Below are 21474 nucleotides of genomic sequence, written 5' to 3'. Positions count from 1 at the left end.
TATAATAGTAGCTCTGTACTGTAACAGCGACACGGAATGCAAGATAGCAAGGGCAAAGCGGGTGACGAGCGCGGGCAGCATAGCAAGATAGCAAAACTATATGGAACCAGATTACAGCAAACCCACACTTACTCATCCAGATACAAGTCATCGTCATCGGACTCCGACTCCGACAATTCCATCTCTACTTCCGCCTCTTCGACTTGTGCATCTAGCGACTTGGCAGGCGACTGTGTCGCTCGACGACTGGGAATACGGAGAGTGAGACGTCCTGACTTGCTACTCCTGTTGCTGTGAAATAGCTCTCGTGTTTCTCGCTGGCAACATTATGTCGGTCTGCGGGACCGCTATAGACACGCTCCGACTTGGCGTCTCGCCGATAGTTGTCAATGGGGATTCAGATAGCCATCGTGAAGGGCCAGCATCAGAGGACCCAGGGGCGGCGATTTGCTTGGTCTTGTCTTCGTCCTCGTCCTTTGGCTGGTCTCCGCCGATCTTGCGTCGCTTGGCACTATTTCCGGGAAGACCCGGCCGAGGTTTGTTGCTGTAGAATCGGTCGTTCGCCCGGACGAGCTCCTGGTAAAGTGCGGTGTCGAAGCCCACACACTGCAGGCGAACGCATGGCGCGCGGAGTTCGCCGCTGTTGTACATAGCTAGGACCTGTCCTGCGGACTTAAGCCTATCGGATTTTTCCTTGTTGACAGTAGTTTCGGAGTACGTCGACTTCACCTATCGCCCACATATATATTAGTAAGTTGGGACGGGAGTCTAGTAGCGGATTCTCACATACTTTAGCTGGGAGCGTCCCCCACTCGTCCTTAGTGAGTGCGTCGACGCGCAAGACGTGGTACCACCCGCAGTAGAGGAAGAGCTTGCCCGCGCCTACGAAGACGTGACGGTATTCGCCTTGATCGTTGAACAACTTGCGGTCCCGGCCGAGTCCGACCTGCATATAGCCGTGCTTGCCTGGTCCAGCCGGCGACCACGCGTTGTGATCCATGTTTGGGCACAGGTAGTCCTGCATGTTGTGTCTCCGTGCGAGATCGGTTGCGCTCTCCGTGCACCTGCCCAATGACTAGTGATTAGAGCAATAGTAGAGAAGGGGGTAGGAGAGCAGCTTACCGGACGACAAGCCCTTGTATAGAGCCTCCTAGAATGTTGCTGAGCGACTGGCGAGTGAAGATAGCGGGGACAGCGTCTGGGGATTCCAGGTCGGCGGCTACTTCAGGCAATCTCGCCAGCTCCTGCAAGCGTGTAAGCGGCATAGGGGAGCCGTGCGCTGCGAGATTGACAGCAAACTTAGTATCGTCCTGGAACCAGGATACATTGGTGTCCCTTCCCGCAGCCTTACGCTTCCCGACAGGAGGCACGGAGCTGTGGCTGAACAATACGTTCTCCTATGTCAACAATCGCGCAAACGATACAAATATGCACGTACGCCGAAGGAGGTGGTGATATAGGTGAACGTATTTTGTTCTCCTTCTCGTTACGCGCTACGGCTTCACGAAGTCGAGTTAACTGACAGGAAGCATTAGCCGAGGATGTAATCTTGCGAGGACTCCGTACCTCCTCATCCTTTGAATGCAGCTTATTCTCGAGGTCCTCAATTTTGCGTGAAGCATTTTGCAGCTGATGACAAAGGATATCAGGCAAAATTCCTATTGAGAGAGTGAACTTGTGCAAATACTCACTAACTCATTCGTAGTAGCTCATTCTCTTCTCTCTCCGCCGTAGTCGCTCGCCTGATGTCGTCGAACTCTGCCGTCTGACGAGATAGCACATCGTCTAATGCCGCTCTAAACGTGTCGCAATGAATCTCGCTTGTGTTCAGCTTGCCATGAGCTATGTCAGCACCTGTTGCAAGCAATGCAATGAATCGGATGCGAGAAGACATCATACCTGCGTTTGAACCGTACGCAGCTCCTCTCGCAACTTCTCCACAAGCTGATTCAACACAGCATTCTTGACCTCGAGTTCCTCTATCAAACTAACACGCTCTCGGAGACTATCTTGTAGCTGTGTGTTCTGGGGCGTAGACCTCAAGATACGCAACCATGAGGCATGTAATCACTGACCTCGGCCATGATGTGATCATGTTCTTGCGCGTGCGAATGTTGGAATGTTTCGAAGGACGCCTTCAACTGAGTGAGCTCTGCGAACAACTGGTCACGCTCAGACTGGAGTGGCTTGAGCTCGTCGTTTCGCACAACAGCTTTCTGAGCGGCGCTCAGGGCAACATCAGCGGCCTCACGATGCATCTGGATGAGCTTCTTGCACTCCTCCTTCAACTGAAGGATCTCTCCGTCCCGCTCTTCCAGCTACACAATATAGGAAGTTCGTCAACCTGGAGTGTCAAAGCCATCTCAACCACGGACATTGCGCTCACATCCAAAATGGACGGATTGAAGGGACTCAAGCTGGCTTGCGACTTTGTTCATACGGACCTTCGCAGTGCCCTCCGCTTCCTTCGCCAGCACGTTGTCCTCGTGGAACTTCTCGAGGGACGCTTCCAACTCGGCAATACGTGCAGCCGCGGTCTTCTCGATGCTGGCAAGGCGTTCGACCTCTTGCTTGGACTCGACCAGCGCGTCATTACCAAGAGCATGCTGTGACATGAAGTCAGATGGTGTTAGTGACAGCTCACTACAGCGCGGTACCGTGTCGTGAAGCGTTGCAAACTGGGCCAGAAGGGAGACGTGGGCATACATCAGGCGGTGAAACCACCCGACCATCTTCGTCACAAACACGGGTTGAGACATACACAACTGGCAGAAAAGGCATTTGACTTTGTGTAGGCATACGACAACACGCGGAGTATCAAAATACCTTCCTGAGGTCAGTGTTGGCCTGCATTTCGGCCGAGTTGTTCCGGATGACTTCTTCAAGAGTTTTGACGACTCCTAGCACGAAGCTGGGGCCCATAGTCGTCAACTGCAAAGCTTGGTTGAACTTATGTTTCGCAAACAGTGAGTTGTTGCACCAACCTTTATATTTGAGTCATGAGGGGCGTTCTGAAGCTTGGCAGAATCCTCCAGAGCCGTTCTAACTTTTGCGAGCTGGTCCAAGGAAAACTCTGTATTGGTTATGAGAAACTGTAATGGCAAGTCACGCTTGAGCAGGCTGTTCGTGGATAGTCAGCTATATATGCTCGCCTTGTCCCTGTTGCCGCCGCTCTCATAAAGCAGGATGCTGTCCCGCATGACCTCCTCAAGAGCATCCACCTGGTGCATGACAAGCTCTGGGTGGAGACACACATTCTACAGCATGGACGTGGTCAATACGACGCGTACATACACAGCCTGACGCGTCCTGGTACGAACCTCCATGGTGACACGCTTGTTGTGTACTTGCTTCAAATTGGTGGCGACAACGCTCTTCAAGGACTTGACCTGGCTCAAGATGAACTCGGACTCCATTTTGACGGTGTCGCGGACAACGTTGAGATAATGTCGCGAATATCGCGGTCGAGAAGACTGCGTCCAGCGAGGGGAGGACGCGTCGTAGTGGGAGAAGGAAGAACAGCAGCCGACACAGGGTCAATGACGGGGCGCGCAGCCGGTATGTAAACGACTCCACTGAAAAGGGCAGAACGCGTACTTATCGGACGCGTCGGGTCGCGTCGTCTGCGAGCGCCCAATTAGTGCAATCACCACCTGACCGTTGCACCCGCGGACATGCACAGCACTAACCTGGCATTCATGCACTTTCCCGACACGCGGCGGACTAATGTGGAGATTACAAGTTGCTAGTCATTCCAGCATCCAGTGAGTAACTATATGCGAAAGCGTACGAAGTAAGTCTATGGACGTCGACGACAAACACAAGATTTTGAGACCCCAGCCCAGCATCACCGAACACCCTGCCCTCGACGACCACTCCCCGAAGAGTGGTGAGCGGTGTAGGCAATCAAAGCAAGAACGTCAGCGGGTTCTCAAGGTAACCCTTGAAAGCCGCCAACCACCGCGCGCCGACGGCGCCGTCGACCGTTCGGTGGTCCGCGCTGAGCGTGACTTTCATGTTCTGCACGACCTTGAAGCCGCGCTCCTCCTCTGGTGCGGGGACGAGCGTGGGTTGCGTCCCCCCAACGGCAAGGATACATGATTGCGGAGGGTTGATGATTGCGGTAAAGTGCGAGATGCCGAACATGCCAAGGTTGGAAACAGTGAAGGTGCCGCCCTGAAATCACTCACATTAATCACTGCGCGATGTCGAGGCCAGACAGCAATACTCACCTGGTACTCCTGAGGCTGGAGCTTGCCGTCGCGGGCCTTCTTCGCGAGCGCCTTACCCTCCGCAGAGATAGAAGCCAGGCCCTTGGAGCCAACATCCTTGATAATGGGAGTAATGAGACCAGTTGGTGTCGCGACGGCTACAGAGATGTCCGCCTTCTTGTATCTGTCCGCAAGTCAGTTCACTACTCAGCAGAGGTGCCCGAGATGAGGACGTACTGCCTAATGACGTCGCCCAGCCACGCCGAGTTCGCCTCAGGAACATCAGCAAGCGCGAGCGCAACGGCCTTCAACACGAAGTCATTGACAGAGAGCTTCGCGGACTTGTCCTTCTCTCCCAGCGACTTGTTGAATACCTCCCGGAGCTTCAGTACCTTGTCCATGTTGATATCGACGGTGAGGTAGTAGTGGGGCAGCTCTTGCTTGGACTGCGTGAGTCGCGTGCCAATGGTCTTGCGCATGTTGGAGACAGGAATGTCCGTGTACTCAGGGAGTGAGGCGGAGGGTTGGGGAATAGCAGTGGAGGGCGTGCTAGACGCGGAGGCGGCGGGAGCCTGGTACTTCTCGACGTCTTCCCTGAGGATCCTGCCCTCGGGACCGGAACCCTTCACCTTCGCGAGAGGAATGCCACGCTCGAGCGCAATCTTCTTCGCAAGAGGGGTAGCGAAGATGCGGTCGCCCTTAGGGATCTCAGGCTTGCTCTCCGACTTGGGCGGCTCGGAGGACTTCTTGGGCTCGGGGGCGGGCTCGGACTTGGGAGCCTCGGGAGCCTTCTCCTCTTTCGCAGGCTTGGACTTCTCAGACGCAGCCTCCGACGCGAGTTGCTCTGCACCCGAGATATCATCGCCCTCCTCGCCAAGGATGGCGATGGTAGAGCCCACGGCGATGTTCTTCTCGCCGTCGTTGGCCTGGTTGCGTGCATGCGTGAAGACGTGACCTAGAAGTGAATGGAAGTGAGACGTACGATGATTTTTGCGAGGATGCCGTCATCCTGGGCCTCCACGTCGATGGTAGCCTTGTCTGTTTCCTGCGGCGCATGATGTCTTACTACACATACGGAGGAAAGCCTTGCGTGTAACGTACAATCTCAAGCAGGACATCGCCGGCCGCAAAGGTCTCACCCTCCTTCTTCTTCCACGATGCGATACCACCCTCCGTCATGGTGGGAGACATCGCCGGCATGGCGAACTTGGAGAGAGCATGACGGGAGGCCGAGACGTGGAAGCCTGTCGCGCGCGCAGACGAATTAGCACGCTGCGCACCAGTCTCGAGCCTGTTTACACGTACGCCTGGCAAAGACACTGCGGGCGAGGGTGGAGGCCATGGGTAGAGGAAGTCGTCGACAGCGAGTGCTGGGCTCAGCTGGCAGAAAAGTGGTACGCGAGAGTCCCGTTGGGGCGCGTAAACAGGCACAAATCTCGGCGCGTCACCGTGCTCGGGCGACCTCGGGTTCGACACCATACCATTCGTCTATCCGGGCCCACGCGCTTCGTTCCTCCCCATTCTATCGTTTTTGTCGTCGTTCGAGCATGTCGTCCGACGTCGTGCTACCCGGCCAGCCTGTCCCCCTACCGCGTGGGCCCATGCCACAGATTGGCAGCGGCATTTACTCGCGGGATGGCATCGTGAGGGCCAGCTTGATTGGTGTCCCCTCGTATTCCGGATCTGTTGGTCTTTTGCTCACTTCCATCCTTGACGCCTCTGAATCTGTCTTGAAACTTTACTTGCGGACGGCTCTTGCAAACCTGGAATGTCTAGACGTTAGAAATCAAGCGAACCCGCCCACGACCTCCTGCCCCGAATTCGGTCGTTCTGGGGACCGTGACCCGTATGTCTCCTCTACAAGCGGTTCTTTCGATCACCGTGGTGGACGGCGTACCACTCCCCGCTGGCGAAGAGTTCACTGGGGTGGTGCGCGTACAAGATGTGCGCGCTACTGAGAAAGACAAGGTGAAAATAGCGGATTGCTTCCGAGGAGGGGACGTTGTCCGAGGTCTAGTGGTAAGCCCTCGCGGTTGAGTTGTGGTGGGGATTTTGACGCGAGTCTTATTGTTAGCTCTCTTTGGGTGATGCAAGAAGCTATTATGTAACTACTGCTCGAAATGACTTGGGAGTCATATTCGCGACTAGTGAGGCTGGTGAGTGGGCCGATGTCCGTTTGTTGTTGCCCACCGTTCAATGTGAAATCTTGCAGGTGCGACTATGGAACCAGTATCGTGGCAAGAGATGCGCTGTCCGAAGACAGGGAAGATCGAGAAACGCAAATGCGCGAAGCCGGAGGGCATGTAGATTCAGGGACACCCTGCTGTACAGTATTCATGTTTTCGACTTCTTGTAACGTAGTCGTATCATTCAGTCCAATATCCATACCACCTTCCGCTAGCTCTCGTCGCGTGCCGCAGCACGCTACGTAACAATTCGGTGTGGTCTTGGCGGCTGGGTAGTGGCTGACCATGCATGGTAGTAACCACTGCCACAAGCGGTGACGTGCCCCGTCACGATTACTCGACGTGATTCATAGGCATTATTATCCTGCAGACGTCGCCACCACTCCTGCTACTTCTCTTACCTTCGCAACTTCGCTGTCGACAATAGAGCTTCGCAGGGTCGCGTTGATTGAGACGCGTTTGGTAACACGTGGGTGGCGGGCGGAACACGTGTATGTCCTAAAACGGCAGGTAGCGTGGCTGGGCAGCGACAAGTTCACTATTCGGGGCTGACGGGGCTTGTCCAGTCGCAACTGCTCTGGTCTCCTGGCTCCCCCTCCAACTCTGCGCTGGGGCTCTCGTTCTTGGTTCTCTGGTCTGTACATAGTCTGCCTACGTTATGACTGCTGTTCTCCAGGCGACAGACATCCTCCGAAAGGACAGAGGGATGGCTTCTATGGACGACAATGCTATCAAGTACCCACTCCACCTCCCCCCGCGAGGTACTTTCCCTGCTAACCACTCTCTTCCAGCGGCTTCTCCTCGGGCACGGACTGGAAAGCGAAGTACTTAGAGGTCGCCGATATGCTAGCAGAAACTCGCGCCGAACTCGATGACTTCCACCATTCCAGCAAGGAACTAGAGGAGGAACTCGAACGAGAGCTCGAACGGACGGAGAGGGCACAGCAGGATCTGAAGGTCAAGGTGGCCAGAGCGGAAACGGAGAGGGATGACTGGAAGGTGTGTATCCCCCCATTTCTCAATGGTCAATCCGCCTTGACCGCGTTTGCAGGCCAAGTTTATGTCTCTTCAAACCACACACAACACGACAACGACCTCACTTCAACGCGAGCTGGATACTCTGAGGCAGGAACATCAAAGGATCAAGATTCAATTACGTGAATTGGAGATGGGTAATGACGATTTAGAGCGGAACGAGCGCGCAATATCGTCGAGCTTGGCGGATGTAGAGCAGAAGTACGCGCGGGCATTGGAGGAGAAGATTCTACTGGAGCATGAGCTTCTTGACAAGGCGAATGTGGAAGAGGAATGCCAACGGATGAAGGACGAATTGAGAGGTGCGTGGCTAATGCATTCAGATCATTCCTAACACCTCCGTGGTCTCATCGCCTGGATTCGTTTAGACGCGAACGAGGAAATCACTATCCTGAAGGACCAGCTGTCCGCTGCTCTGGAGCGAACTAACAAGCCATCCCCTCCAGCTGTGGAACTCCCTGCACCTACCTCGTCTACTCACTACGCCACACTGTCGCTATCGGACGAGGATCTCCTCTCTGTGCCTACGCCTTCAGAGCTATCTCTGGCAGACCTCACTCCACCCCCTGAGAATTCCGCGAAGGAATACCCTCCAACCTCTGCTCCCATTGCTTCGCCCAGACCTACAAGAGATGCCAACCCGATCACTCCCTCTATGCTGCAGCGTAGCGGCTTCCCCCCACCTCGGAACGGCGTTTCCACACCTTCGAGCAGCAGCTCTTCTCTTATACGATCCGCTACACATCCAGGTCTCACGGCCAGCCCCTCCACCCGTTTACGCACCCCAGTGCCTCGACCCATTGGCAACCGTCTTCCTTCCCTCGCCGCAAGCACTGCAAGCGCTGCGGGCGGTATCCCCTCGACCGCGCCGAAGAGCAAGGGTGTACAGATGGTGTCAGAAATGCGGGCTCGTGTCAGGATCCTTGAGCAGAAGATACACACTCGCGTTCCTAGACTACGCATGGGTTCCGTTACCAGCCGCTCCGCAGCTAATGCCATGCCACCGCCTCCCGTTCCCGCGAAAGCATCACCTTCACCAGCCCCCTCTACAGCGTCTTCGTCACGCTCGGGTGTTTCTACGTCGTATGACGATCGTGCGGCGACGAGGCCGAAGCCGCGGAGACAGAGCGTAGACTTCGAAGCTGATGCGCGCCGGACACCTGGAGGCGATACGTCGGGATGGGTACTCATTATGGAGGACTCCCCGTCCCCTATCAAGGATAAGGACAAGGAACGACGGCGTACCACAAGTCCTCCATCTGCTCCGACCGCGTTCCGCCCTGCGTCGTCTGTTTCTGCTGGCTCGCCTCCGTCTCATGATGGTAGCCGAGCGCCGAGCGCTTTATCACAAAGTGTCATGCCGACTGGCCTTCGCCGGCCGCAGTCACGACTCTCGGTGTCGACAGAGGGGCGGAGCAGCGTCAGTACGAACGCGACCACGAGCACCACGAGTTCCATTCCAACACCGTCCTCGCGGCCATCCACTCCGACGTTCCTCCCCGTACCGACCGCTGGCCTATATGGCGGGAACGCAGGGTTCAAGCGGTCGACCGGACCTGGCTCTGGCGCATATAGCCAGTCAGGAAGCGGCACCAAACGGTCGTCGCTCGGCGCGAGTACCGCTAGGTCTCCGACACTGGAGTCGCCCACTTGCACCACTGGTCTTTCTAACGTCACGCTCCGTCAACCGAAAGCCGCAGTGATTCCCGCGCCGAACCTGGGACAGAGCCGGATTGGGAAGCCGAGCGGGCGGCGGAGTGGCGGTGGGAGCGACCCCGAACCCTTCTCAGATTCTGGTGTAACGCAGCGACGGGCCCGGTCGGGTAGCACGAATGTGCTGTACGGCAGGAACGGGAGCTGAATAGAGCTTGGTTATATTTTGGCTGGCGTTTCGATGTCTCCTCTATATCTGCTACCGTTTTGGGATCGCATTTGTGCCATTGCTTTCCCGCCCTTGTACCAATGTCTAATATTGTCCTCCTCGCATTTCATATGTTACATCACATCGCTGCTTCCCTATTCGCACTGTTTCTTGGTAGATTATCTTCACCATGCGCGTGCGTACCATTGACATATATCCCCACGTATACATATTAGTAACATTCCTTTCACCCCCACCGATTCCCCCAGACTTCACGAACTGACGATTCACTGTCTTGCAGGCCTGGCTCTGGTTGGCCCGGGTCTCTTACGTCTGTACGCTTATATCCCCCCACAGTCCATGACATTCATGAAGTATATCACTTATTTCTACTAGAGCGGCCGCACCTTTTGATTGGTGTACACTTGTGACATAGAGTCCTGGTGGTCAAGAACGTTTACAACTGAGCGCAACAGGCTACGTAGCCGCGTATTTACGTAGTCGATCGATAGTGAAGCTTGCCGACTCCGCGCGTAGGCAGCTACGTAGACGTGTAACTGCGCGACGACTGTGAGTCGTGAATGAAGGCCTCCGGCAGCAGTCAGCGGAGGGCAAGGCTCGAGTTGATGCACCCTACAGAGCCCTTAAGTAGACACATTTTGTGTGCGTAGAGAGATGGCTGACTCATATGAGAGGAGGTTTGATTCACGATCCATCCATATTGCACAAGGAAAGCACTTTGCCGTAGGGCCACTGACACGGAGAACCAAGACAAGAATACTGAACGTTGCTTACCCGACTCTGCGATGAGATGACGGCATGTTTGTGTTTTACCTGCAAAATCGTAGCTGCGTTCATCCGTGGCTATACAGCCCTGGAGTAGTGCCCAGTCGTACTCTTTGCCAGTGTGGTGGTCAGAATATGCTATAACTTACTTCGATGGCATATGTGGATGTGCCGAGCGCGTTCGTACGCCTCCGAATATCTGTATGAGGCGTATCAGGTGGAATGAGCTCAGCTACAACTATATGAGTGTAGCTATGGCTGCTAGAAGATGACGCACCCGGGTAGGTGGTTAAGGAGTATCCATCGAGTTTTGCTTCTTGGGCGCTAGCGAGACGCACTGAAATCCCAAAACGGGCGCTCCATCATCTACCACCCTTACCGCCACCCCCCTCCACACGCTCATCATCCGGAGCACTAGTCTCTTGCGACTTGATTCATCGCTTATTGTCCATATCCTTCTACTTCCTCAGACTTCAACGCGATTGCATCATGTCATCTACTCCGGGTCCATCCAAAAGCTCCCAACCACCCGCACGGTCTCTCGACCGCCAAGTCGTGCTCGATGAAGACGAGTACACCGAGGCACTCTCCCACATCATCGCTCGGGACTTCTTCCCTTCACTCGTCCACCTCGACGCTACAAACAGCTACTTAGATGCGCTGCAAACACAAGACCCGGGGCTCATTCAGGCATCCGTGCGTCGCCTCGAAGACCTCCAGACCCCCGTCGCACGTACCCGACCATGGCAGACTCCCTCACAAACCCCATATGCTGTCGGTCCGATGGACACCCCCATGCGTACCCCGCGCACAGAGAGGGGCGAGGCTCCCATGAAGAGGCCACGCTACGAAACTGATATGAGCTTGGACGCCTTCCAGGCGCGCTACACATCGGAGGACAACTCGAGCTTCACGCAGATCCTCGAGGACGAGAACAGGCGGCGGAAGGAGAAGTACAGCTGGGCGTGGGACGCACAGCGTCGGGTGGAGGCGCAGAGGGAGCGCATGCTGGAGGGGCGGGAGAGGCTGCTTATCGAGGCGCCGTCGGGGGCGGGTGTGAAGGAGAAGTTCCGGATAGAGGCACCGAAGCCTGCGGGGCTCATCGAAGCTGCGCCCGCGGAGGCCCTTGCGGTGTATGAGGATGACGAGGAAGAGGTGGAGGACCTGATCGATGGGACGCACGCCTCACCGCCGGCGCCGAAGCAGAACAAGGACAAGTCTGGTGCGCTTGTTAGAGTCGAGAAGCGGGATGACGCGGAGCGGGAGGTTGTGGACGTTATGGCACCGAAGAAAGACACGCGGCCAGCAGGCGTAGATGGATGGAAGTTCAGGGTATGTTTTAAGTCTCGTACAATGGGAACACTTGCATGGAAGTATATTCAATGTTGCGTTTGGAAACAGGCACGGAACGCGTTGATGTTCCCTCCAGACGCAGATGTCGCGCCATACAACACATCCAGCGTTCAATCTGCGGAAGAAGCGAAGGGCCCCCCGAAAACGATCAAACATGGGAACACACGGCTTCCAGAGCAGGACGATAAGCTGGACCATTCGTTATCTGCACCGCCCAGTCCAACACGTAGTAGGGTTGATGCTGCCATTGCTGGTACTCCATGTATGCACCCGCTTGTTGTCTTGGTATGTTGTGCTGCGTGCTGACAGTTGCCGTCATAGATCGACCGAGGTCGCCGACAAACGACCTGCATTCGCTCATACCTTCAGTGCCATCGCCTACGCCGTCGGAGTTGGGCCCAGCCGCCGTCAAGCAGCTCATGACATGGGGCACGCTGAACGCGACTCCTCGGGTGCTCTCTCAGTCGGACGACCCAGTGGACATTCCCACCCCCTCGACTCCGTTCCGCATCGCGGCACCCAGTTCTCGGGAGCGATTATCGCACAAACTCTCGAGCGACGCCGCGAAGAGCCTGCGGGCGAAGGCGACGTTACTCGGCGGTGTTCCCTTGCTATCGCGATCCTCGGGTGGCACCGGTGGCAGCCGCCGCACATCAATGCCACCACCTTCGTTCACACCACGGAGAGCAGACGCTCCCGGGTCGCTGACACCAGCGGCGAAGCGGCTGCTGGACAGGACAACCATGGGAACGGCAGCGTCGAGACGTGCGGATGCGATGGGACGATTAGCTGGCTGGGAAGGTGACAGGAAGGAAAGAGATCTACAGAAGGTCCGGTGGACGCCAACGCCCAGCCCAGTGACGAGGAGGGGTTGAAGTGTTGTGCCTTGTTACCTCAGGCATCTACGTGTAACATGGTCCCACTCGATATCGTTGCACAATGGTATCTGGGAAGTGAGCAAATAATGATACATGGGTGTGAACATGGGCGTAAGCACGGGGACGAAATCCAGGAGTAGTGTGTCAGTACATCAGCTTGCTGACAGTTTCCGTCGTTTTGTCTCCCGGTCGTCCGCCTCCGGTTTGTTCTTCCCGTCTCCTTTGGACGATACCGCTAGTACCTGTGCATTGGGCGGGCTCGCAGCGGCTGGTTTCGACGACTTTTTCTTCACGAGAACGCCCTTGAGCGACTTCTTGGTCTCCTTTTTTAATGGGGCAGGAATTGGTTTCGCCTTTGGCGGAGCGCTGTTGCCCGCCACGCTCGTGGCACCAATCGGTGGTGGCTTGTTCACCGCAGTTTCTCGCGCGGCGACCGCCCTATATGTGAGACGGATACAGTGATTGTAAGTCTCGGACCGCCTGCGCGGAGCGCCGCAGCCAGGAACGCGAAAGTACTTACTCCCGGAAGTGTTTGAGCTCCTCGCCCTCCATTTCCTTCCGGAGACGTTCCTCCTCGCGCTGTTTCTCCAGCACGGAGTCCAGGAAAAGCACCTCATCCTCCTCGAGCGCACGGAATTGGTTTCCTGTCCACGCGCAGTTGTATTAGGTGGTGGGTGACGGCGAAGCACGGCCTGCGAAGTACTAGGAGACACCGCCTTACCCACCTAGCTTGTTGCGCTCCTCCCATTCCTCTTGTTTGGCTGCCTAGAGTGCGTAAGTCCTGTGTCGCGCGCAGCACGCGCTGCTGCTTACTTTGTTCGCAGCCAGTTTCTGCGAAGCGGGGCGCGTAGGGAATGGGGTGTCATGTTCCGTTCCGGAGGTTGGATGCAGGAGCAGAGACGCACCTCCGCAAGACTCCGTCCGTCAAACACATCCTCTGCGGGCTGCGGAGGCGGTTCCTGACCGAGCCTAGGCGATGTTGCATGGAATAGCTCGTAAGACTCGAGTAGACACAGAGATAGGCCGGTATAGGTACCTAGCGTATGCTGCCTTCCACTGTTCGTCGCGCCGCGCCTTGGCAGCCTCTAGTTCGTCCTGGGTGACGAACCTGGAGCCCACGCCTCCTGTCTGTATGGATGGGATTGCATCTTCCATGCTTGGGTGGCAGCGGAGTGTGTGCTAGTACCGAGTGCAGCAGGCCAGTCCGAGTTGCAAGTCACGGATGAATATGGCCAGAGGCAAACCGGACGCCGGGCGCGTGCGATGTGCCGAGGGTGAGCGATTGGCGGCGGAGTGCCAAGAGAGGAAAGGAGCCCCGTGACCGAGGCATATGGTTCTGTCTCTCTCCCGCCAGTTCGAAAGCGACAGCGGCGCTGCACTGCGCGGTGCCCCATCTCTCCGCCCCCAAAGCCTGCTGTCGACCTTTGCTCTCCTTTGCCGTATGCCCCTACGACCCCGATGAACCCAGACCCCTCCCAGCACCAGCAGCAGCCTCCTCCGCCCTCCGCCTCGTCAGCCTCCACCTTCTCCAAGCATCTCTCTGTCCACAGCTCCAAGGCAGCGCCTTCGTCCGGAAAGAAGTTTATCAACACAGCACCCCGTGCGTACATTCCTCTTCCTCGCGCCCCTTATCCGCCCATCGCGTCTTCATTTTGCGTCCATACCGAATGTATGCCTATCGGCTGACCCCATCTTTATCCGTGCAGCCTGGGCAAGAGACGAGCCACCCTCGCCGAACGAAAACGAACCCTCCGCTGGCTCTAGGTTTGCACACCTCAACGCAACCCGTCCGTCCGATGCTTCGTCCTTCCAGTCCTCGTCTGCCGCGGCGCCCGAAGACCCCGGCCCTTCGCGATGGTGGGCATTCACGCGGCATCGGCCCACCGACTCCGGTTCCATTCCACTGTCGCCGAGTCTTCAGCGCGCAAGGCGCCCGCGCGACGGTTCCCGCTCCATGTCAATTCCATGGCTCACCGCATCCGTATTGCGGCGTTCCCAGGAGGACCAGGAAGAGGGAGGGAGCCCGTCAACGCTGCGCGGTGAGCCCGAGCAGGACGCGTCGTCCAATTCCGGTGCAACCCCCCGGCTGAGCAACCGGAGCCGGTTGCGGATTGACATGCCCCCAAACAACGCGCCGTTCACGTTCACGCTCGCGCAGAACCGCACGCCGGGCTGGGAGACACCATGGACGTCAGCGCACCCAAACAATGCTAGCTCGATGGACGGACAGATGCACCACGAGGGAGGCTCGGGCCACGACGACGAGAAGCTCACGTCGTGGCAAAGACGGCGGAAACGGCTACGGGCATACATGCTGTACAACGTCTATGTTCCATTGGTGTGCTCCATATTCCTCGGTCTCTTGCTTCCCTACCTCATCCTCAACTCGGCACAGCTCTTCCGCATATGCAACATCGCCCTCACGACGGCTGCGCTCGCAATTGCAATCCGAATCCGAATTATCGAGCAGCATGCTAGAGTCACTGGCGCCCTAGGCCCGTCTCCGTAAGTGCTATATCAGTCCTTCCAGTCGGGCAGTGAATTGATGTCAAGCTACAGAACAGTGGTTATCATTTTCGCAAGCCTGACGCTCGTGCATGTCATGATAGCCATATACGTATGTTGAATCCAGCGCATGCGATTACAGTCGAAGTTACTCACCTGAGCTGCTAGCTCGAATATTTTGGCCGCCCGCTGGGTCTTTGGCACACGTCCTGGAAACTCGCCTACACTCTGCTGGAGGTAGTCTTCATTTGCGCGTGGTCCTCCGCGCTCGCACTCTCTTTTGATGGTTTCTTCACTTCCTTGATACCCTGCACATCCCCCTCCAGCATCTCCTGGTACAGCCAGCTCCCGCGTCCGACCCTACCTAATGGGGTAAATGGCTTCGAAGGCGGCGTCGGCGATACATTATGTGATGACCAAGTCGCCCTCATCTGTTTGGTGGGCGTTGGTCTTCTGATGTATTGCTTCAACCTCTTCATTTCGCTCTTTCGAATCTTTGAGAAGGTCAAGTATCACCCTGCCGCCACAGTATCTGCATAGTGCAGCGCTCCATGGCCCTCGTGCTATCTATATCTGTCCTCTCTTGCGATGCGGTTCTAGTTTGCTCAGCATGATACTACATGCTTTCCCCTCTCTACGCGACATCCCTTCCTGTCCACATCCAGTGTTTAGCCCAGCACCCTGTATCAAAGCTGCCCATACCACCCGCATCCATCGGCTTACAGTACTACGTACGATTATAGCTCAACGCAGAACACAAACCAAGGACATTAGAGTTCAATTCACCTCCGCTGCTGCCTGACGTCAACACAACATCTCTCCTTTACACTTTTGTGCATGTTCGCGTTACTATCACCGCTACCATCTGCGCTATTGGCGCAGGCTCTGGCTTACCCACATCCCCTGTATTACTCTCGTCTACCGCCGAATCTCAGTGCTGGGACCGTGGCGTGTATTATCAGGATTGGTCGTGGTGTCGTCTTGACCACACATACATCCGCATTTCATTTACATCGCGGTGAGTAGGAAACGCCATCAGATGTGGAAAGATGGTGGACCTGGTTGTTATTGCCTCGCACTCGCAAACAATGCCGCGGTCTGCTCGTATAGTGCGTTCTATCCGAATCCACAACCAGACTTGTTTGTATATGAGGGTTGCCTGAGTCGAGAACGTGCATAAGAAGGTGGACGTTGGTGGTACGTAAGACGAAATACAGATACACGACATCGCAGCAAGGCGGTACAGAGCGACACAGGCAAACAGCCATATATATAGATGTACCAACACCGCCGGGCTCGGGCTCGGAGACTTGATGAGAGCGCGATATTGATTTTGCTGCGTATCATCCCGATGAGAGCGTGGCACGCCTAGCGATGGACACTATGCGTGTTCCAGGTATAACGGAAAGGCAAGGAGGGCATGTGGGACGGACCCTGGGGAACGTGCAGCTGGGCGTCCTGAGGAGGATGTGCACGTTGTGGCCGAGTGGATCGTTACAGAGGATCCTTGCGCTTGCTACACCGCGACGTGTCTCTCCGAGGCGTCGAATGGACAGTGGCGCTGTCTGCTGGGATCGCCAGGACAGGCGATTGTCGCCGCCGAAAGCGGATCAGCCCCCGACGCGGGATGCACAGCTCGCCCCGAGTTCATCTCCTCCGAACGCGGTGAGGGAGATTGAGAGATGTGCAGATGACGGACAGTGATATCTGCTGCTTCGCGAGGCTCGTCATGGTGATGGGAGAGAGCAGCGCTCTGCGAGATGATGCGCCGTCGCTGGCTATGTATATCATACATCCGACAGCCCCGGACTCGGATCTTCATCTGTGGCAAAGACGCGGCAGGACGCGCTCCCTGGGGCCCCAGGTTCCAGCCCGTTGGGCGATCGGTGGTTCGTGGGTTTCGTGGCCAGATAGCGATCCAACGACGACCGTCGCCGGTGGGCGGGCGGACCGCGTCTGTAGGGCTGGAAGAGTTGATCGTCGGCGTCGGCGCACGCCGCTTGCGCAGATGAACGCCACTCACATATAAGGTTGGCTGCGATCGCACCAGTGGATCTGTCGATCCGATATCGGGGTATTTGGGTGGTGGCGCTACAAGTACAGTGGCCCCGGGCACAGAGAATCATACGTAGAACATAGGGTGCACGCAGAGACGGCGAGGCTGAGTCGCGCTGCCGCCTTTGGCCTGCGGTAATGGAGACACTTGCATCCACCGCCGATGCAAAGCGGATACGTACGGCTCCTAGGCTTTGTCCATTCAACGGATGAAGTAAAGGACAACGTCTAGGTGAGGACACAGCCGAAACTTTGATCGTACAAAGGGTAAGGACAAGTGTATGCGCGGAGGGGAGGGTTTCTGGAGATGAGCCCAGATCGCCGAAATTGGCACGTCCTGTCTCTCAGGGCGTGCTCCATGTGTCCCAACCTTCTCGAATTCCGATGAGGATCGGAGAGCTGGCGTCGAGACATTGACGCGCCTCCACTCCGCCACCCAAACATTACCATAAGCAGCTCCTGCGCCCGAGGGCCAACGGATCCTCACAGGTACGCCTGCAGCAGTCGCTCCCGATGACGCAGACCGGCGAGTAGCCATGGCGCCCCGCTGCAGCGAAGTATTCAGCGCGGCCAACGGTGGACGAAAGGGCCCGACGAGCGGCGTTTGAGCCGAAACCGGACAGCACGCACGTTTTGTGCCAACGCCGTATAACTTCCGCCGTACGGCCGACGCTTGTCCCATTCACGTCGGCCTGTCAGCATGTCCTTGCCGTTTTGCTGTCGCTGGAAAGACCGAGCCAAGGCATCCGATGTGTCAGGAGCCGTGTACCACAAATTTGTTTCAATGTCGGCTCCTATGTCGGCCATGCACCTCGCAAATTGGAAAACGTAGCTGAGAGTCTGCGACCGTATGGACACCATTAGCTGGATTGGGCGTACGGGAGGGCTGTGGTACTATACGGTCCACTATGAAACCAACGGGCGACGAGTCCGGATAATGAAGCCCTGTCATCGGGGCTCAAAGTGAATCAGACCAGTCATGCTGCGGAAGAAGCAGCGTAGCATGGCCGCACATGAGGACGCTGCGACGCAATGTGCTCTTCTCGGTCTCCTATGATATTTCCTCCGAGAACACCGTAAGAAGCCTGCCAATGTCAAAAGGCCACATGCGTCATCGCGGACTAGAGACCGTTACCGGCGGGTCCACGAGCCACAGGCATGGCGAACGCATGCACCGAGCCTACTACGCCGGGAAGCTGACAATGTAGGAAGGATTTACCAGCCGTCTTCCAGGAGACAGCCGTGATACATGGGAGCGGGAAGATACCATTCCGGTGACTGAGGGAGGACGCCCTGGTCGATAGGCTACCCGACAGCCGCGGATGGCCCACATCGCGATATGCATCTGTCAATGTGTGCAGGAAACTTGATGGACTGCACGCGATGGGATACACAAGCCGGAGGATGTGTAGAGGCCGTGGTGATGGAACGCGTAGGACGCCCGCGAGCGGTCATCGGAACACGCAGGCAAGGAGGCGTTGGCGACGAACCAGTACACTCCGATGAGGCCTCGCGAGCAGCCGCCTTGGGATCTATGGGCTTCCGTAGCAGGGAGTTGGGGATGGGATGGCCGGAGCATAGGCTTTGATTGGGCTGAGCCCTGTTCCGTCGACCAAGGAGACGTACAGTTGAGGATGATCATGGCCGCATATGGATTAGCGCACAGGGCTCGCCACGATACGCACCGTCCCAGATAGTGGCACGCACGCGGGATTGTCGTCCCGGTGGCGGATCTGTTTCTGTCGGATATCCGGCGGGACATGCGGCGTCCAAAGGGACACTGACGATGATGGCAGGGCCAGGAGGGGAGGAACGGGAGTAGGAGGCAGGAGGCTGGCGCTGGCGCAGAGCAGGAGCTTGATGGCGAGATGTCAGAGAAGCGTCTGCGAGGGCACATCGGAGAGAAAATAAGCAGGCGGAGTATTGTCAAGATGGGCTCGAGGGGGTGGACGCGCGGGAAGGGGCGTGCAGCAGCGCTTAGGTCCGTGATGCCGGATTTCTGCAAACAACGTGCACTCCGACCTCTTCGGTGGTTCGCTTAGTTCTCCAAACACTATAAGGCTGCAGCCTCCTCATCCGTTCCTCTCATCATCACCAAAGCCCTCCTCCAGCCCTGAAGCCCTCTACTCCAGCCTTGCTCTGTCTCTCACGAGCCCATCATGTCCTCCACCGCCATCCCCAGTGCTTGCTGGACTGTCCTTCCAGCAGAGATGAAGCTCTCCATCGTCGATCAACTCGATCTTCACGATGTTCATGCGTTTTCGAAAGTCAGTCATGAGTGTTACCAGCTTTCTGTGCCCGCTCTCTTCCGTGTAAGTCCTATCGTATTCTCCTCGCTGCGTACAGTATAGCTCACATCTCACAGTGCGTCAACATCAGAAGCGCTGAAGCGCTCCACCAATATGCGATCTCTGTCCCAAAATCTTACAACCGACACATCCGCCAACTGACCATCTGCACCAAACGGGCCAAGGCGCAGCAGAAAGCCAGCCCATCGTCGCCGCCCATCCGTGTTACGGACGCGCTCACCGAGGTGCTGCCATACTGCACGCAGGTGGAGCAGCTGACGCTGAGCCTGGCCGCGTCTTTGGCAAAGGCTGTGATACCCTGCTTCGAAGAGCTGTCCGCGCTGGATTCGTTGTGCATCGATCACTGCGGCGATGAGGCACGCTTCCCTCTGTACGTTCTCCCTGTCACTCTTTGTTTGACGGCGTCCACTGACCAGCGGCATATCGGCGCACAGGAGCGAGCGGCTCATTGTCTCCATCGCTGCCTCCGTCCCCAACCTCCGCCACCTCTCGCTCGACCGTGTCACCCGCTCGGCACTCCATGCCCCCGACCTCGTCGGTGCTCGCCCCTTCGTTCCGGTCGTCAGAGGAGACGACGACATCCCCGACCACCCCGTGCTCGGACACGAGCTGCGCCTCCCCTCTCTCCTCCGCCTCCCCGTCCTTAAGAGCCTTCGTATCCGCGATACCCACCTCGGCGACCCCCACTGGGCCACCACACCCGTTGCGTGTTCGCTTGAGATCTTGGACTTGGGGAGCTGCTACCACGAATCGCATGACTACAACCGCATCTGCACCGAGCGCATCATGGGCACCATCGGCCACACCGTGGACGAGTGCGCGCTCAACACCGCGCTCACGCCGCAGACGTTCGCCCACGCCAAGCCCGACACCCCGCGCCCGCTCAAGAAGCTCCGCAAGGTCCACCTCACGCCCCTCTTCCCCGTCGAGAACGTCGTCGACACGCTCGCGACCCTCTCGGACTCCCCCGTGGAGAGTCTCTCGGTCGAGTGCCACAAGGACGACGTGGTGGACATGTGCTCCGCGCTCGAGGACTTCCTCAACCTCCGCGTGCAGCGCGGCCAGACAGGCTTCTACCAGCACCTGAGCGAGATCACGGTCAGCACCGTGAACGACCTCGCGGACGCGCTCGACATCGGCGTCCAATCGACCAAGTCGCGCGTCGCGGAGGAGCTTTCTGGCGAGAGCGCGGACGCCGTGCGGCGCCTGCGCGAGTACTGCCGCGACCTGCGCCTGGGCGCCACGTCCAAGGAGGCCGAGTCGGAGAGCCTGTCGGCGGAGAAGGCGGCGGCTAACGCCACTCGCGAGAGCGCGAGCGCCCCGGCGGCTGTTCCAGCTGGACAGACTGAGACGACGCATGGCCAGACCCAGGCGTGAACTGTATGCGGGCGAGCGACGGACGAGCGGGTGCATTGCGTTCTCCGGGTCCTTGACCCTCTTATTCTTATGGGCGTTGGGCCTGGCACACCGTGTGTGCTCGAGGCACCGATGTTGTGATATACCCCTCCTCGGGCTGGTCGAGGCTTCGAGGCCTGTTTTACTTCTATCATTATCTGTTTGTTGATACCGACTGGCCCTGTAACTCTATGTACCATATTCAGTGCGCGATAGGCTCCGCAGATATAGACATCCCTCACCCGTACCTTCGCTCACCAGACCAGATCGTGTGCGAAGTCCGCTGGTCATGAGATTGCCTCACGAGCTGCGTTTGGGGGTGACTTCTCTGTTGGATGATCACCGCCCAGGAACTCGCATTGTGTGGAACAGGAACAAAGCCACCGAGTGTGGGATAGGGCAAGGGGCGGGTTTGCGGACAAGAAGCCCTGGGGGCTCTCTATATGCACCACCGGTTGTGCACTAAAACAAGGGAAATGACCACTCGGCGTTCTTCGAGAGAATTCTGTTCATGGGCGCGCGCAGTGGGCTGTGGTATGTTTCCTAATACGGATCAAGTGGTTCACGACACGGGCTGTGGTCGGTCTGTGGTCGGGATGATACACTGTCAGCGAGAACGGATGACTCACGATAGGAAGGCAGGGTGCGCAATCAGACGGAAATGAATGAAGGGCGTTGGTAGACCCCCCGGGCCGCTCGACGTCAGTGTCGATTACCCCGCCGCGCTTTCGTGTTGTCGCCAACGAAGAGACGTTTATTGCACGCGCCTGGCTCCAGCGGGGCGCGCCCGCTTCTACTGTGCAAGTGGGAGCAAGAACCACGTCGGTTCAGAGCCGGCATGTCAGGGCAGGCCGTGGTTTTGTGATATAGTGCGTGCGGAGCTCGATGTACGATGATAAA

General features: G+C 57.1%; 6 protein-coding genes across 6 annotated transcripts; 4 read left to right on the top strand and 2 right to left on the bottom strand.

Moving 5' to 3' along the window:
• Nucleotides 1-279: 279 nt before the first annotated feature.
• On the bottom strand, nucleotides 280-1000 carry DICSQDRAFT_45966 (uncharacterized protein; the record flags this gene model as incomplete). The annotated part of the gene is made up of 2 exons (XM_007359743.1): nucleotides 280-729; nucleotides 791-1000. 2 exons carry the CDS (start codon nucleotides 998-1000, stop codon nucleotides 280-282), a joined length of 660 nt encoding a protein of 219 aa, XP_007359805.1.
• A 2734-nt stretch (nucleotides 1001-3734) lies between these two features.
• DICSQDRAFT_95991 (dihydrolipoamide acetyltransferase) lies at nucleotides 3735-5743 on the bottom strand. Its single transcript, XM_007360398.1, has 6 exons — nucleotides 5517-5743; nucleotides 5313-5455; nucleotides 5194-5256; nucleotides 4449-5137; nucleotides 4233-4395; nucleotides 3735-4176 (listed from the first exon to the last, which is right to left on the bottom strand). The coding sequence occupies exons 1-6, from the start codon at nucleotides 5551-5553 to the stop codon at nucleotides 3907-3909; spliced, it is 1365 nt and encodes a 454-aa protein (XP_007360460.1). The 5' UTR covers nucleotides 5554-5743; the 3' UTR covers nucleotides 3735-3906.
• A 15-nt stretch (nucleotides 5744-5758) lies between these two features.
• Nucleotides 5759-6601, top strand: DICSQDRAFT_95987 (uncharacterized protein; the record flags this gene model as incomplete). Its single annotated transcript, XM_007360397.1, has 4 exons — nucleotides 5759-5896; nucleotides 5988-6230; nucleotides 6286-6367; nucleotides 6424-6601. The coding sequence occupies 4 exons, from the start codon at nucleotides 5759-5761 to the stop codon at nucleotides 6516-6518; spliced, it is 558 nt and encodes a 185-aa protein (XP_007360459.1). The 3' UTR covers nucleotides 6519-6601.
• Nucleotides 6602-6967: 366 nt separating this feature from the next.
• On the top strand, nucleotides 6968-9640 carry DICSQDRAFT_76290 (uncharacterized protein). Its single transcript, XM_007360396.1, has 4 exons — nucleotides 6968-7132; nucleotides 7189-7396; nucleotides 7449-7734; nucleotides 7801-9640. The coding sequence occupies exons 1-4, from the start codon at nucleotides 7056-7058 to the stop codon at nucleotides 9291-9293; spliced, it is 2064 nt and encodes a 687-aa protein (XP_007360458.1). The 5' UTR covers nucleotides 6968-7055; the 3' UTR covers nucleotides 9294-9640.
• Nucleotides 9641-10568: 928 nt separating this feature from the next.
• On the top strand, nucleotides 10569-15776 carry DICSQDRAFT_176721 (uncharacterized protein; the record flags this gene model as incomplete). Its single annotated transcript, XM_007360395.1, has 12 exons — nucleotides 10569-11411; nucleotides 11481-11694; nucleotides 11754-12748; nucleotides 12831-12956; nucleotides 13038-13075; nucleotides 13124-13141; nucleotides 13216-13283; nucleotides 13351-13910; nucleotides 14017-14648; nucleotides 14706-14815; nucleotides 14870-14927; nucleotides 14984-15776. 3 exons carry the CDS (start codon nucleotides 10569-10571, stop codon nucleotides 12305-12307), a joined length of 1611 nt encoding a protein of 536 aa, XP_007360457.1. The 3' UTR covers nucleotides 12308-12748; nucleotides 12831-12956; nucleotides 13038-13075; nucleotides 13124-13141; nucleotides 13216-13283; nucleotides 13351-13910; nucleotides 14017-14648; nucleotides 14706-14815; nucleotides 14870-14927; nucleotides 14984-15776.
• Nucleotides 15777-18974: 3198 nt separating this feature from the next.
• Nucleotides 18975-21079, top strand: DICSQDRAFT_95975 (uncharacterized protein). Its single transcript, XM_007360394.1, has 3 exons — nucleotides 18975-19182; nucleotides 19236-19549; nucleotides 19614-21079. The coding sequence occupies exons 1-3, from the start codon at nucleotides 19030-19032 to the stop codon at nucleotides 20554-20556; spliced, it is 1410 nt and encodes a 469-aa protein (XP_007360456.1). The 5' UTR covers nucleotides 18975-19029; the 3' UTR covers nucleotides 20557-21079.
• The last annotated feature ends 395 nt before the right edge of the window (nucleotides 21080-21474 follow it).

The sequence above is a fragment of the Dichomitus squalens genome (assembly GCF_000275845.1).
Source record: "Dichomitus squalens LYAD-421 SS1 unplaced genomic scaffold DICSQscaffold_1, whole genome shotgun sequence".
NCBI classification, from domain to species: Eukaryota; Fungi; Basidiomycota; class Agaricomycetes; order Polyporales; family Polyporaceae; genus Dichomitus; species Dichomitus squalens.
Note: the sequence above shows the minus strand (reverse complement) of the source record. Positions and strands in the feature narration are given on the sequence as shown.

What these genes read in the sequence shown, in the direction of transcription:
- DICSQDRAFT_95991 (XM_007360398.1), bottom strand. Translation starts at nt 5,553, where the DNA reads ATGGCCTCCACCCTCGCCCGCAGTGTCTTTGCCAGGC. An exon ending in CTGGGCGACGTCATTAGGCA is followed by an intron (nt 4,396 to 4,448) that starts GTACGTCCTCAT and finishes ACTTGCGGACAG; the next exon opens with ATACAAGAAGGCGGACATCT. An exon ending in TCCAGCCTCAGGAGTACCAG is followed by an intron (nt 4,177 to 4,232) that starts GTGAGTATTGCT and finishes GAGTGATTTCAG; the next exon opens with GGCGGCACCTTCACTGTTTC.
- DICSQDRAFT_76290 (XM_007360396.1), top strand. Translation starts at nt 7,056, where the DNA reads ATGACTGCTGTTCTCCAGGCGACAGACATCCTCCGAAAGGACAGAGGG. An exon ending in ATGGACGACAATGCTATCAA is followed by an intron (nt 7,133 to 7,188) that starts GTACCCACTCCA and finishes ACTCTCTTCCAG; the next exon opens with CGGCTTCTCCTCGGGCACGG. An exon ending in CGGAGAGGGATGACTGGAAG is followed by an intron (nt 7,397 to 7,448) that starts GTGTGTATCCCC and finishes CCGCGTTTGCAG; the next exon opens with GCCAAGTTTATGTCTCTTCA.
- DICSQDRAFT_95975 (XM_007360394.1), top strand. Translation starts at nt 19,030, where the DNA reads ATGTCCTCCACCGCCATCCCCAGTGCTTGCTGGACTGTCCTTCCAGCA. An exon ending in CTGTGCCCGCTCTCTTCCGT is followed by an intron (nt 19,183 to 19,235) that starts GTAAGTCCTATC and finishes CACATCTCACAG; the next exon opens with TGCGTCAACATCAGAAGCGC. An exon ending in GATGAGGCACGCTTCCCTCT is followed by an intron (nt 19,550 to 19,613) that starts GTACGTTCTCCC and finishes ATCGGCGCACAG; the next exon opens with GAGCGAGCGGCTCATTGTCT.